At 39.7% G+C, this 13615-nt stretch overlaps 1 protein-coding gene across 5 annotated transcripts in view; it reads right to left on the bottom strand.

The window, feature by feature from the left end:
• The window catches only part of DIAPH2 (diaphanous related formin 2), a 343475-nt gene that overhangs the window by 69899 nt on the left and 259961 nt on the right, over nucleotides 1–13615 (bottom strand). Inside the window, exon 28 of one of the 5 annotated variants that reach the window (XM_087877552.1) lies at nucleotides 1257–4600. The exons of the other annotated variants lie outside the window; for them this stretch is intronic. Coding sequence (XP_087733678.1) covers nucleotides 4572–4600 — 29 coding nt within the window. The 3' untranslated portion in view covers nucleotides 1257–4571. Of the gene's footprint in view, nucleotides 1–1256; nucleotides 4601–13615 lie in introns of those variants that run through there. 5 annotated transcript variants of the gene reach the window in all.

The following is a 13615-nucleotide window of genomic DNA, read 5'->3' on the forward strand; positions in this document are numbered from 1 at the left end:
CCCAAGCAACAGTGAAGCCAGTGATTTTAAAATATGAATGATTATGTGAAAACATAGAGGAGGCGACATATTGGTCAATATCATCCTGAGGATAGTGGCAGATCTCTGCATTGCCGTAATTTTGGGACATGGAAAGAGCCTCAAATTGATGGTTTTGAATTATCTATTTTGAAACTTCTTTTTGTGTTGATAAATATATTATAATTATCTTGAATTATAAGGCAAGAGAATCACATTGGGACATGCAGAAGATCGGGTTGTTACCCAATACGATGATGGAAATTAATAATCCTGATGAAACCCACAATTATTATTATATGGAATACAATTATAATGTCACTCGGGTGGTTGTTTTTACTTTTATATATATAAGAAGATGTTTACTACTGATGGGGGCAGATATGATTGGAGATCTTGAATAAACTGTTGCATCCGCAAGCTATGTCACCCTATTATGGATGTTGGTTTTAACAATCCAGTGGAAAGACTTCAAGAAGATATTATATGGACTATAAATTTAAAGTTATTGTCTTTTCTTTTTTTATTTAGATATAATGGAATATATATATATATATATTTTTAAGTAGTGTGGGCAGTGAATTAAAGATATCAAGAATTGTTGTGTATGGTAAATTTGTAAGGCAGTGGGTGAATAAGCTAGCTACAGACTGATTAGTTTAAGAAAAGGGATTTTTAAGTGATATATTTAGGGGAGTGGAGGAAATGGATAGAGTGGAATAAATGTTAAATTAGATTTTATGGGGAGCCCGCTTTGAAATGTTATTAAAGTAGGACTTATTGTATAGTTTTAAAGTGGAAGGTGGTTTTGAATTGTTGCAATAATGTATAGATATAAAACACTATTATGCTAAATTAGAGTTATTTTATAATAGTTATAGTATAATGTGTTTGTTTTTTTTTTGTTTTGTTTTTTTTTTCTCTTCTTCTTTTCTGAAATGTATGGATAAAGGGGGATTTATAATACTTTTAGTAAGTAAAGGTCAGTATTTTGAGGAGGGAGTAAGTAATCTGTTATGAATTAGGGTTTTTTTTTTGTTACGAAGAAGTCACAGGGGGGGAAGGGTGGGGAGAAAAAAAAAAAAAAAAAAAAAAAGAAACAAATTTACATATACAGTACATAAACTTCACCTATTGACTGATTTCCGTTATTCTATATACATATATTATATATATTATATATACGTATATACAAACATACAGTAACATATTTCATATTCTATCCCTCTGACAGTGCTGTTTTTAATTATATTAATTTTTTCTAAATTTCATCTCTACCCATTTCCTTTCCTCTGGTTTATCCATTGGTACCATCTATTCCATATTGCATAATATTTTGAGTCCTCCTTATCCTGTAACTCTAAAGTTAGTTTGTCCATTTCTGCGCATGTGTATATTTTTTGTATTAGTTCCTGGTCAGTTGGCAGTCGGTCCAAAATTGTGCTAGCGCTAATCTAGCCGCCGTGATTATATGAAGTGTTAGGTATTTTATGTCATTTCGGATGCTCTTTTTTATCATGCCTAATAGAAAAATCTCAGGTTCTAATTCAATTTCATGATCATGGAAGGTGTAATTTCTTGATGTGTTTTGTAAAATTCTTGGACATGGTACCAAATGCCCCGATGACAATGGGTATCAGAGTTACATGTTTCATCCGTAACCGTATAGTTTCGATGGCCAGGTTGCGATATTTTGTGATTTTTTTCTAGTTCTTTTTCTTCTACTCTGGCGTCTCCTGGTACAGCAATATCAATAAACTGTACACTTCGGCCCTCGATAACCATGATATCTGGCGTGTTGTGTTCTAAATGATGATCCGTCTGTATTCAAATGATGATCCACAAGATCTTCATCATCTCATTTTCGACAACTTTTTCCACTTTATGTTCCCATGACTTTTCAGATACAGGTAGGGCATATTTTTTACATAACGACCAGTGGATTAACTTAGCAACTCGATGATATCAATATAATTATTATTATTTTCAGATGCTAGGGGGCAACTGAGTACAAGTCAGGTTACCATTCAGAATAACCGTGAGCTGGAGTAGGGTTGGGGAAGAAGTACCTCAAATCTCGGGGGCATAAAAGAACTTCAGTGATTTGAACAGCGGACTTAATGGGACTCATTTTTACTTGTCCCATGAATAAGCAACAGTACAACTTGCAAGAAAAGTCTTGCGGTTTAAATAAATTGCATACAAGTTTATTTGAAAGAAAGACATCTGTGCCAGGCTACAAACTGCATTATTAATGCTACCATGAGACAACAGCAAACAGGCAAAAAAAAAAAATGTGTTAGGGTTTTAGAAGCTGGATTTTGTCAACTTGCACTCGAAGGTTAATGTCTGTAGTAACAACAGCGGATGAACCGCTGTGCGAGAGAATTCCACAGTGGACTTTCCTTCTGTTATTAGTGCTGTGGGAAGCTCCTGCCACCCCCTCAGAAGAATGAAATATTTTGGGAAATATTAAAAAGGCAGAATATTATATTTCTCTAAAGGAGATATGGAGAAACATGCTCTTGAAGACAGAAACCAGCCCCAGTCTCCCTGCCCCCAAGCAGAAACTGGGTTTCAGGGTTCCAAAAAACACCAACAAAAAAAAAAAAAGGCTTCCTAAATTGACACTGAGGAGGCCACTCCAGGGGTAGAATACTGTAAAATCTCCATTCCCACCCAATTCCAGTGGAAGGATACTGCAAAATCTCCATTCCCTCCCCACTCCTGGGGGAAGGATATTGCAAAATCTCCATTCCCACCCCACTCTAGGGCCAGCCAGAGGTGGTATTTGCCAGTTCTCTGAACTACTCAACATTTCCGCTACCGGTTCTCCAGAACCTGTCAGAACCTGCTGAATTTCACCCCTGCCTCCAGGCTTAAAGTTGCCAAGATTGGAGACCCCTGCTCTAGGGAACAGCAAAGAATCACAAGTTTTGGCGTCTCTTTGCTGCCATCTGGAAGTTTTCTGGATCTCTGCAACCTACCTCTGGTAGCCCTTGTCTCCATACCGAGATCGGCTTCTTAAACCAAGGTTGCAAGTTTTCCAGCAATCATTTTAACAATAACCTCATGTTTGCCGACATCAAGTTATTTCTGTTTCCAATGAAATGTGACATAAATCATCATTATCTGCCTTTCAGGCAGGGGTGGAAACTTGCTTAACACCAGTTCTTTTTCCTCACTAATTGAAGGATTTTATGTCGCTATCATTGCAGAATTGTTGTCTTTGGGCCCGGTGCTGTGTAGCATTACTGCTAGTCGCTATCTTTTTCATCCCATTCCGTTTATATTTCTAGCTTCAACTTTCATGCTTTTTTAGGCATTGTCCTAAAATACAGAAGGAGCAAGAGAGATAAGTGAAATGAACAGCTACTGTCTGGCTTTGGCCACAATTTTAAGAGAAGGAAAAGAGAGAGCAAGTCTTTCCCTTCTTAATCATCTAAGAATCTCTCTTTGGTTCACATTCATTTTCCCAACTCAAGAGATAAGTGCTCTGGCGGATCTATAAATAGAAAGTCAGAAAAGGCAAACAGAAGGGGGGGAAAAATAAAATAAAAAAAGCTAACACAGCTTAAGAGTAGGTCAAAACCCACTAGCAAACAATCTGTACAAGCACATCACTGTCTGCCATATGTTAAAAGATAAATGTTTCAGGGACTGTTTAAGAGTACAGGTGCAACTTGCAAATGCTTGGCCTTAATATCAATTGACAAGGTCTTTCTGTTATTCCCCCCAGGCCCCTTGCTACAGCTGCTTTATTTTATCCATATGGAATTAAACATTGCCCATGGTTCCCCCTCCCCAACATACATCCCACCGGTTTTTAATTTGTTTGCTGGTCCTTCCTGATGTTCCCTTCTTGCCATCATCTAGAAACCTGATTAGGACTTTCACTCTGTTAGTTTGATTATTTATTTTATTTATTTATTTATTATATTTCTATACCGCCTTTCTCCCGTAGGACTCAAGACGGTGTACAGTCAAGAAAAATATAGACACACAAACATCATAAAATTGCTAATTAAAATTATTACTTAGTTTGGTCAATTAAATAAAACCCAGAATTAGATAACATTTAAAAAATCATTCACATGTTTGTATGTTTAGCCCTGCCTGTTGGAACATCAGGGTCTTGAGGGCACGGCGGAAAGCACGGAGATCAGGGATATTCCGTATCTCCGGGGGCAGTTCATTCCAAAGGGTTGGAGTCCTCACAGAGAAGGCCCTCCCTTTGGGAGTCGCCAGTCGACATAATTTGACTGACGGTACCCTGAGTAGTCCCTCCCTGTGAGAACGAACTGGTCGGTGGGAGGCTATTGGTGGCAAAAGACGGTCTCGTAGGTACCCAGGTCCTAAGCCATGATTACTCCCAAGGTGATCTTTTCTCATGTTGTAGGAGAGCAACAGTTCAAGTAGCTACTCTAGTGCAGGGGTCTCCAACCTTGGCAACTTTCAGCCTGGAGGACTTCCTGATCCAGAAGCACAGAGAGGAATCTGCCCCGCTGTATATCGAGGGGGGTTGTGTGGAGAGGGTTTCCTCTTTTAAATTCTTAGGTGTGCTTATTAGTCAAGATCTCACCTGGAGAAAAAAAACACGTCACTGGTGATTGGCAAGACCCAACAGAGACTTAATTTCCTTTTAAGGAATCTTTCATGTTTGTTAAGAGGTCCCTAAGGGGGCTTGCATAAGCGTACCAGCGTGCCTACCGTCCCTGTCCTACTGTCCCCATTTATATGTAATCATTCTATGTGTTTATGGCAATGTTTTGCCTACTTATATCCTTTTATTTGTGCCAATTTTTTAAAATAATTTTTTATTATTTTAACAAAACATGACAATACAAAACGTACAACATATATACGTAAACTTTCTTCGCAGCTATTTCTTTTGTTATTCACATTTCCTCTTATTTCTCTTCCCCTTTCTCTTCACATTTATTCAATTAGCTGCTTGAGCCATTCATTCTTAATTACAATATATTTCTCATCATTCATGCCAATTTTCTAGTTTTTATACCTTAATAAATTCTTACGATACTAAACAATACTACACAGTGTCAACAGTAGGGGCCTTCAATATTTCTAGTTTTTTGTGCCAATTTTTTTCATGGGACCATGTCTATGTCTAACAAACAAATAAATGATATACAGTGACAATAAAGGCTATGCTATCTCTCTTCACTATGTCATTGTCTATTAGGATAGTTTTAGTTCCCCGTTTTCATACGCTTATGTCAGGGTTCAAAATCCAAGAAAGACAGGGAGGATTACTTCTAAGCAGGTTCCTTTACTGTTCCTCACCTAGAGGCATGAAATCTTGCCAAACTAAAGCAATGACTTGCATCATTGAAGGTGTACACTGAGAACTTCTAAGGAGGAGCTACCTTGACCGTCTTCCTCCCAGCCAAACTAAATTTTGGCATCTCTTGGTCCCCTGCAACCCTCCCTCCTGGAAGCTCAGAAATTTAAGGGAATGTTGGCCATGTATCAGTCAAAACTTTGTAAGCTTCCATGCAAAGATTAAGCCGTATCCCAGATAGATGTGATAAGTGTCAGAACGAACCAGCATTCACCAAATTTCTTCAGACATTGAACGGAAACGTAGTCAGCTTTCTCAGGATGCCAAGAATTTTTTGAGGAAGCTAACAATTATTGACACCTTCTTGCAAGGTTCTCAAATTCCACCCATCACCGACCTTGAAACAGGTCTCCTTCTCTGCAATATTTCTCCTGCAATTCCACAGAGACCTTTAAAGTCATCCTGTGTTCCTCTTTGAGCTGCTGCATCGTACACTTGCAATGCAGACATGCTGTTCATTTCCCCAATTCCATATTTAAAACCTTTTTTTTTAAAGGAGTATCTCCACATTCTCATATTATAAGTATAAGACGTTTCCAATTTCCTTTATTGTGCCATTTGTTATGCTGAGTACAACTGGATCTGGTTATTAATTTCCTCCCTAAATCAAATTCTGGCTGTTTGGAATTTCAATTTCACAAGTCTTTAATGATTTGAACCATATCTGGACCTTATATTTTCTTTCCATGTTCGCAAAGGATTAGCAATGAGCATGGACATGCCAGGATACAAATTACAAGTGTATGGTGACCACAACAATATCCGACATTCAATTAAGCTTTTTTTTTTTATATAAAGCAATTTCTTCAAAGTTCATACCCCAGGAGCTCGGAAAATAGTAGTTAGATGATACTATTCATGAAATCAGCCTGTTGCACAATAGAGAGTCGGCATGTCTTGGTTTGAATTAAACAACTACAACCTTACTCTGGGATTCATCTTATGCACCATAATACAGAGTTCCCAATGGTTAAAGGAACACCTAGTCCTGTTTGTTTGAAAGGATAAATGAGTAGGGCTTGCCTACTGTTGTGATGTATTGCCGTGGTGGTGCAGTGGTTAAAATGCAATACTGCAAGGTATGCTAACTCACTGTTCGCTCCAGGAGTTCGATCCTGACTGGCTCAAGATTAACTCTGCCTTCCATCTTTCCGAGGTCGGTAAAATGAGGACCCAGCTTGTTGGGGGCAATAGGCTAATTTTGTAAACTGTTTAGAGAGGGTTGTGAAGCAATATATAAATCTAAGTGCTATTGCTATTAGGAGCTCTGGCGATGCAGTGATTAAAATGCAGTATTGCAGGCAAACTCTGCCCAGAGTTTGGAGTTCGATCCTGATGGGACTCAAGATTGACTCAGCCTTCTGTCCTTCCGAGGTCGGTAAAATGAGGACTCAGATTGTTGGGGGCAATATGCTGACTCTGTAAACTGCTTAGAGAGGGCTGTAAAGCACTGTGAAGCGGTATATAAGTCTAAGTGCTATTGCTATTGTTACTGTCACATCTGTTCTTGGCATTTATACCTAACTCTGGTACTTCAATGCTTCATGTGAATATTTCTACTTGCATTCAAACTGTTGGTGCATCATGAGGCAAAGAGCTATTCTACTCCTATCTGCCTTGGGCTTCGTATAGATCTCCGACTGAACACTATGAAAAAAAAATAATGCAAAATTAGAAAATTGGTTTGATCCAGCACATAACCATAACGGTAAAGAGAAAAGGGAAAGGACTCCCTGCAGATTTTCCTCCGCTAGTCATTGCCGTCTATAGGGGATCATCTCCGTATCAAGGCTGTTGAGCCACAGAGCACTATTATCTTCCCACCAAAGTGGTACCTATTTATCTACTCGCATTTGTATGTTTTCAAACAGGCTAGGTTGGCAGGAGCCGGGGTGAGGGCGGGAGCTCACCCCATTCTGTGGCACTCAGGTCTCAAACCTGCACTGCCAGCTTTCCAGCCAACAAGCCCAGCATCTTAACCCTCGAGCCACCACGTCACCCCAATCATAACAGTCAGGTTGTCAAATATAACTGGGAAAGAAAAAAAAAGACGATACAATATTTGTCCTTCAGTTACTATCCTCAACAGAACAAGATGCCTAAAACTAGGCATCTGTATTGTTTTCCTGAATACTGCAAGCTGTTTCCGTTGCAAAGGATAGAAGATGTCGCATTTAGCATTTTAACATATGAATTGCTTGGGAATGTGACACTGCTTTATAATCTGCTTTAAGAATGAGAGGGGGTTGCAATATCTGATTAAGCGCTATAAATCAGAATAAACAGCTTCGCGAACTGGATGCAGCAATACAATAAGTTTTGATCTGACTACAATTTACTGGGTGTAGGGGAGATCTGGATCCAATTGTATGTTGTAGCTATTAAACATATTGGGTCAAAGTTATCTCTATGGTAAGTCTATTTTGCAGGATTCTAGTACAGCTTGATGAATTAAGAGAGAGAGAGAGAGGAAAAAAAAAGAACTGCTTTTCAAATCAGCAAAAATAAATAAATAAATGCATTGTGTTTTTACAGTCCTGATAATCTTCTGAAGAGACTGTAAAGAATAAGGATGTTTATGTTTGCCGTTTAATGTTTGGTAAGACAAAGTTGCAATTTGAGGTTTGCTAGAGCGTAGTGCAATAATTACGGCTGAAAACTAGTGACAACTAAGTTCGATGTGTTCATTAGAGCATTTATTAGCTGTAAGAAGTAGGCAATAGCGGCGACTACGAAGAAGCTACCCACCCGATAAGCTTATTAAAACAAGTGGAGAACACTAATAGAATAAAAATATACACTTTGGTTTAGCTCATCCATCTTTGAAATACACACAGACACACACCTAAAACGGAGCATTTCCACCACAATCTGGGTTTAATAATGATGCTGCCAATTTCTCCCTTTGCTAAAATGCTAAATACTAATTAGTTCCCAAACTCTTTTCCTCAAGCATCATGCAAGATGCATCTGCTGAAGCAATTAGAATTAGAGATAAGATTCTGGTGGCTATTTTTCTTCTTCTGTTCAGTATTATTTGGAACCAAACTTAGTACTCGCTAAGCATACCAATATGCTGTTTTTTTTTAAAAAAAATCCCAACCGTCTTACAATAGGAAATATTATTAGGTTAAGAGAGATCCGAAACAAAAACTCAATCCAATTCTAAATACGGAACTTATTCACTGTGCATGTGATATTTATACAACAATTCCACATTATTAATGACTAATTGTTAAGGCCAACAAGGCTGGCATGGCATCAGTTTGGCTCCAGTGTTTCCACTGATTCTTTTTCTGAAACCACCTTCACAAAAAGTAGAGGGAAAGGGGTGCTTTGTTTCTGTCAAATTGTGTTTCCATGGATCTAACCATCTGTTTATGGAGTAAAACCTCTCTGTGTTTTCTGATAAAAGGAACAGAAGACAAGAAATTCTTTTACAGATGGTGTGTAGATCTTCTACGGCTCTAATTAGAAAGAGGTTGAAGTGAGCTGGTGTTACCATATTGAGATTCTCTAGAAGGAGAAGAATGTTGTGGCCTGTTGGCCACCAGCCTCTCCAGCACCGAATCAGAGGAGGAGGAGGAGACGTGGGAGTCAGGGTCAGCATCAAAGCAACCTGAGAGCTCTGAGGGGAAAGCGGGAATGGAGCTGGCAGAAAGAGAAAGAGAGAGAGAGACAGAGGTGGAGCCTGGGCCATCCGTCAGCCCTCTGGAGAGTCAACAGCCCCCAGGTCTGGAGGTGGCTGATTTGGAAGAGGAGGAAGAGTTGGGCCCAGTGCCTGACGCACGGATGCGCAGAAGGCAGAGGAGAGGAGAGCAGTGGAAATCTGTGGGCTGATCCTTGGGACAGAAGAGCTACCGCTGCTAGCGAAGCCCTACCGTAGCTCTGGGGATAAAAGGCAGCGAGTGGAGATGAATAGATGTGGCAGACAACTATTTGTCTCGCTGCCAGATAGGCCCGTTAACCTGGGGTGAAAGAGAAACTTTTTGCCGGGGCTGCTGGCACTCCTAATACAGGAATCATTGCTTCAACTACAGAGGGTTTGTCATATTTGGGGAGCTGGATCAGACAAAGAAACAATACCAGTGTCTTACATCCGAGTTCCAAATAACCACTTTGAGGATGAAATAACAGTCATCTCTTTGCTAGTAAAGATAACAGTAATTGGGGAAGAATTTAAATCCCCACTCCAAATTTAGCTGAAAGACTAGACCAGGGTTCAGTAACCTGCAGCTCTGGAGCCACATGTGGCTCTTTCACCTCTCTACTGCGGCTCCTTTTCACTCAAAATATGCGTCACAACCACCAATGTGCAACACCCTCCAGCACGCGATTTATTGAGCTTTTCAATCCCCGGTAGGCCAACCATGGATAAATCCAAGAAAAGAAAAGTTTCAGAAGAAAACAGAATGTTTAATTCAACTACATATGCTAGTTTTGTGGCTGCTCAAGAAATAGTCAGGCATGGGAAGGGTTTTTGTGGCTCCCGGTGTTTTCTTTTCTGTGGGAAACAGGTCCAAATGGCACTTTGTGTGTTTAAGGCTGCAGACCCCTGTACTAGACATAGCCTTGACATTAAGATTTAGGTCTCGGCTTGTCGTTCGTTCAGAACCGCAACGTATCAATAACCACCAGTAACGCACAGAGAATCAGGGTTTACTTTGTTAAAGGTAAGCTCGCAGTCAGAAGTAAAGTACAAGTCGGTGTTTTGGTTCAAAGTCAGCGCTGAGTGTAACCACACCACAGCGCTATTTAACAAAAACTTAGCCCCTTAAACATACATCCGGTGATTAATCAATTAAGCACCCCCCCTTAACTCGACATTAGGAAACGATATCTTCGATTTGATCCTTTTTTTTTTTGGTGGGCATACAGAGAAGTAAAACGGTGTATTAAATTGCTGCCAATGGCAAAATAATCCATTGCTAAAAACTGAGTAACTTTTGCACGCTGTTGAAAACAGTTTTTTTAAAGTAATTGTATTCTTTCCAAGTCAGCCACATACATGGGCTAAAGAGAAGCTGGAGTTCTAATCAGCCATCATTCCACATCTGAAAATCTCAGATCACAACATCTTAGCAAAAGTTAACACACCTTCATTTCTATTTATAAAGGACTGTTGTATTCCAAGAATTTTTTTTTAAAAAAAACATTTTGCGGAAAAATAAATATGAATGAAACTACAACTCAGTGTAAAAGAGTGGAGGCTAATGTCACAAGTTTAAATATCAAAGAGAAACTGTAAATGATTCACATCGGGAAAATGGCGACAGCTTTATTACAGATGCCTACTATTATACATTTGTTCAACGTTCATGTTTTCTGGTGATGTCTGGAACTGGCAATATTTAAAAAGCAATAAATAAATTGCTGAAAACATAGTCTTGGGGTTCATAAGGTTAGCACTTATGAAAGTTTTTTTTTTTTTTTAAAAAGTCGCTATTCTGTATTATGCCATTTGTAAGCAAAGAAAAAAAACATTCCAATGTATGATTCCAAATGTTATTTTGCACTGAATGAACACTGAACATCTGTTTGATTCAATGCTGTTAAATATGCTATGCTTTTTTTTTCCCCCACAGAAAAAGATCAATAATGAAAGTGAAATGTTTTTATGGCCTCGCTCAGACATCAATGTTCTTTCCTAAAATGAGGAGGGAAAGCACAAGGATGCACACTGGAAAACAACAACAACAGAAATCCTGCCTGTGAGAAAGTATATAGTTAAAATGTAAATATTCTACCTGAGCTTCTCAGTCCTCATAGCGGGTTGTGGTACTCCTTCATTCCCAGGTTAATCACACAAATTTGTAAACTATAGTATGCACTAATCCTCTACACCAGTGAGGCTAACCTTTTTGCCATTGCGTCCCAAAAACAGGGGAGTGCGCGGGGTGGGTGGGTCGTGCACCTTCTCACACCCATAATTCTATGTGCCTCGCCCCCCTGCACATGCGTGCATGACCCCCCCTCCCTCCCGCTTTCAGCATGTGATGGCACAATGGGACTGGAAATTGGGCCGTTTCCAGCCTCCGAAGGGCCTCTGGGGAGGTAGGGGTGGGGAAGGCCGTTTTTGCCCTCCCCAGGCTCCTAGAAAGGCTCTGGAGCCTCAGGAGAGCAAAAAAATGGGCTTTCCCATTTTTCGGCCCTCCGGAGGCTGAAAACAGCATGTTTCCTGACTTCCGGTGGGCCCAGAAGGCCTGAAAATCAGGTAACTGGCGTGCACATGGGTGCCGTAGCTGAGCTCGCATGCCCACCAATATGGCTCCGCATGCCGTGAGTCCCATTTTGGCTCCCAGGGGAAGGCCTCCTAGGCCCAAAATGGGGTACAGGGGGGTGCGGCATGTTCCCCACAGCCGTTTTTGCTCCCAGGGGAGTGAAGGAGGCCGCATGCTGCCTGTCACACCCCCTGGCTATGCCTACCAAGCCCACCTAGCCCATCATTAGGGCAGAGAACTGGTTCTTAAATTATTTAGAATCCCACCACTGACTGAAAGGCTGTCCTAGAAAGAGTTAACAATGGCTCCGAGTTAATCCTCAACTTGCAATGGAGTTCTCTTGATGTTGCAGCACTCAAAAATAGCTTGCCGTGCTCTGCGTAAATTAGCATCTAGACTTGTATACCGCCTTCATACTACCTCTCTAAGCAGTTTCCAGAGTCAGCAAATTGCCCCCCCCAACAATCTGGGTCCTCATTTTACCAATCTTGGAAGGATGGGAGGCTGAGTTAATCTTGAGCCTGTGAGGATCGAACTCCTGGCAGCGAGCAGTAAATCAGGCTGCAATACTGTATTCTAACCACTGTGTCACCACGGCTCAGAAAATTAGCATTTTCTCCCAGCAACAGTTGCTGGAGATCTACAAAATTAAGACAAACTGCATTTACTTTTTAATCTGAATTTGGATGAGAGTTATAAGCTATTAAGAACGCTCACCCTAAGGCACTGTCTATGAAGTATTGCTACTTATTCCCTTCCATATTTGCTCCGGATATAGAAAGTTAAATAGAGTAGCCGGGAGCAAAATTATCTGAGAGTTGATAATTGGAGCAAATTGGGCAATTGATGGCTGTAACCGTAAGTAACATGGGGGACTTCATGGCAAGGACCACAGGGACTCACTGGGGCTATACTGCACATACCTGGAAAATCCAGGATGAATTGTCGTTGTTTCAATTATGCAAAGGCTGTTTTAAAGGTTCGTGGCATTTTTTCATATGCTTCCTGTTTCCTAATACCAGGAAGCAGGGCTGCTAATTTGCAACTGAGTGCAAATTTGTTCTCCTCTGTACAACAGGGTTTTTTTTAATAATCAAGAAATATGAACACAAATACATGACTAATTTGTGGCTGCAATTAATGCGGAAATAACTTTCCCCCCCTGAAGTAGTCGTACAGCAACTCACCACATAGCCAATGGCCTTGTGGGACCACCTGTACTTTTGAGGCCGCTACTATTCTTGTAAATTTCCACGCTGTAGCCAATAAAAATGCAACGATGTAGCATTTTAAATAGTATTCAGTCAGTATGATAATTTTTGCATTTATTTATTTATTGAGTTTAAACCTAGAGCAATCAAAGAAAACCCTTGAGAGTTTACAATATATCTAATTAAATGCAATTGGATGATCCGTGATACAAATTAAACAAAAATATTTTTTTAAAAAAACAGCTTAGCCATCTTCCCAATGCAAACTAATTAGTAAATAACTGATGGACTCACTTCATGTTCTAAAAGGTGTTTGAAGTAGCTTATGTTTAAATAGCTGATGGTTGGATGGATGGGCACATAGACAGACAGAAGGTATGTATAGTTTCATAGGGGAATTGTCACGCAAAGCAGTTAAAAAGATGTGGGTTTCCATCCCTCTTACTTTTCTTCACTTCTTTTCAAATTAATAAGACACCTGCCTCTGAACGACATGAATTTTCCATGAAAATAATATACTGCAACCAGGTTTTCTTAATGTGAACAACGTATAATTTGGAGTAAAAAATAATGTTTTTCTTGTATTTCTGCTTTAGTTATTACATATCTTGGTCTATCAAACAAAATACACTAGACAAGTGATTTGGATGTGTGTTGGGTTGTTTGAAGAAATACAAGAGAAACGTTATAAATAAAACATTTTTTCCCCCTTGTAATTGTCTATCTAAAATATTATATTTCCCTGACAGTCTTAACGATTACCAGAAATCTTTTCCTTAAATGCTCCATCTCTAGTGAAGGCT

The sequence above is a fragment of the Pantherophis guttatus genome, chromosome 12 (genome assembly GCF_059756535.1).
Source record: "Pantherophis guttatus breed Tessera chromosome 12, ASM5975653v1, whole genome shotgun sequence".
NCBI lineage: Eukaryota > Metazoa > Chordata > Lepidosauria > Squamata > Colubridae > Pantherophis > Pantherophis guttatus.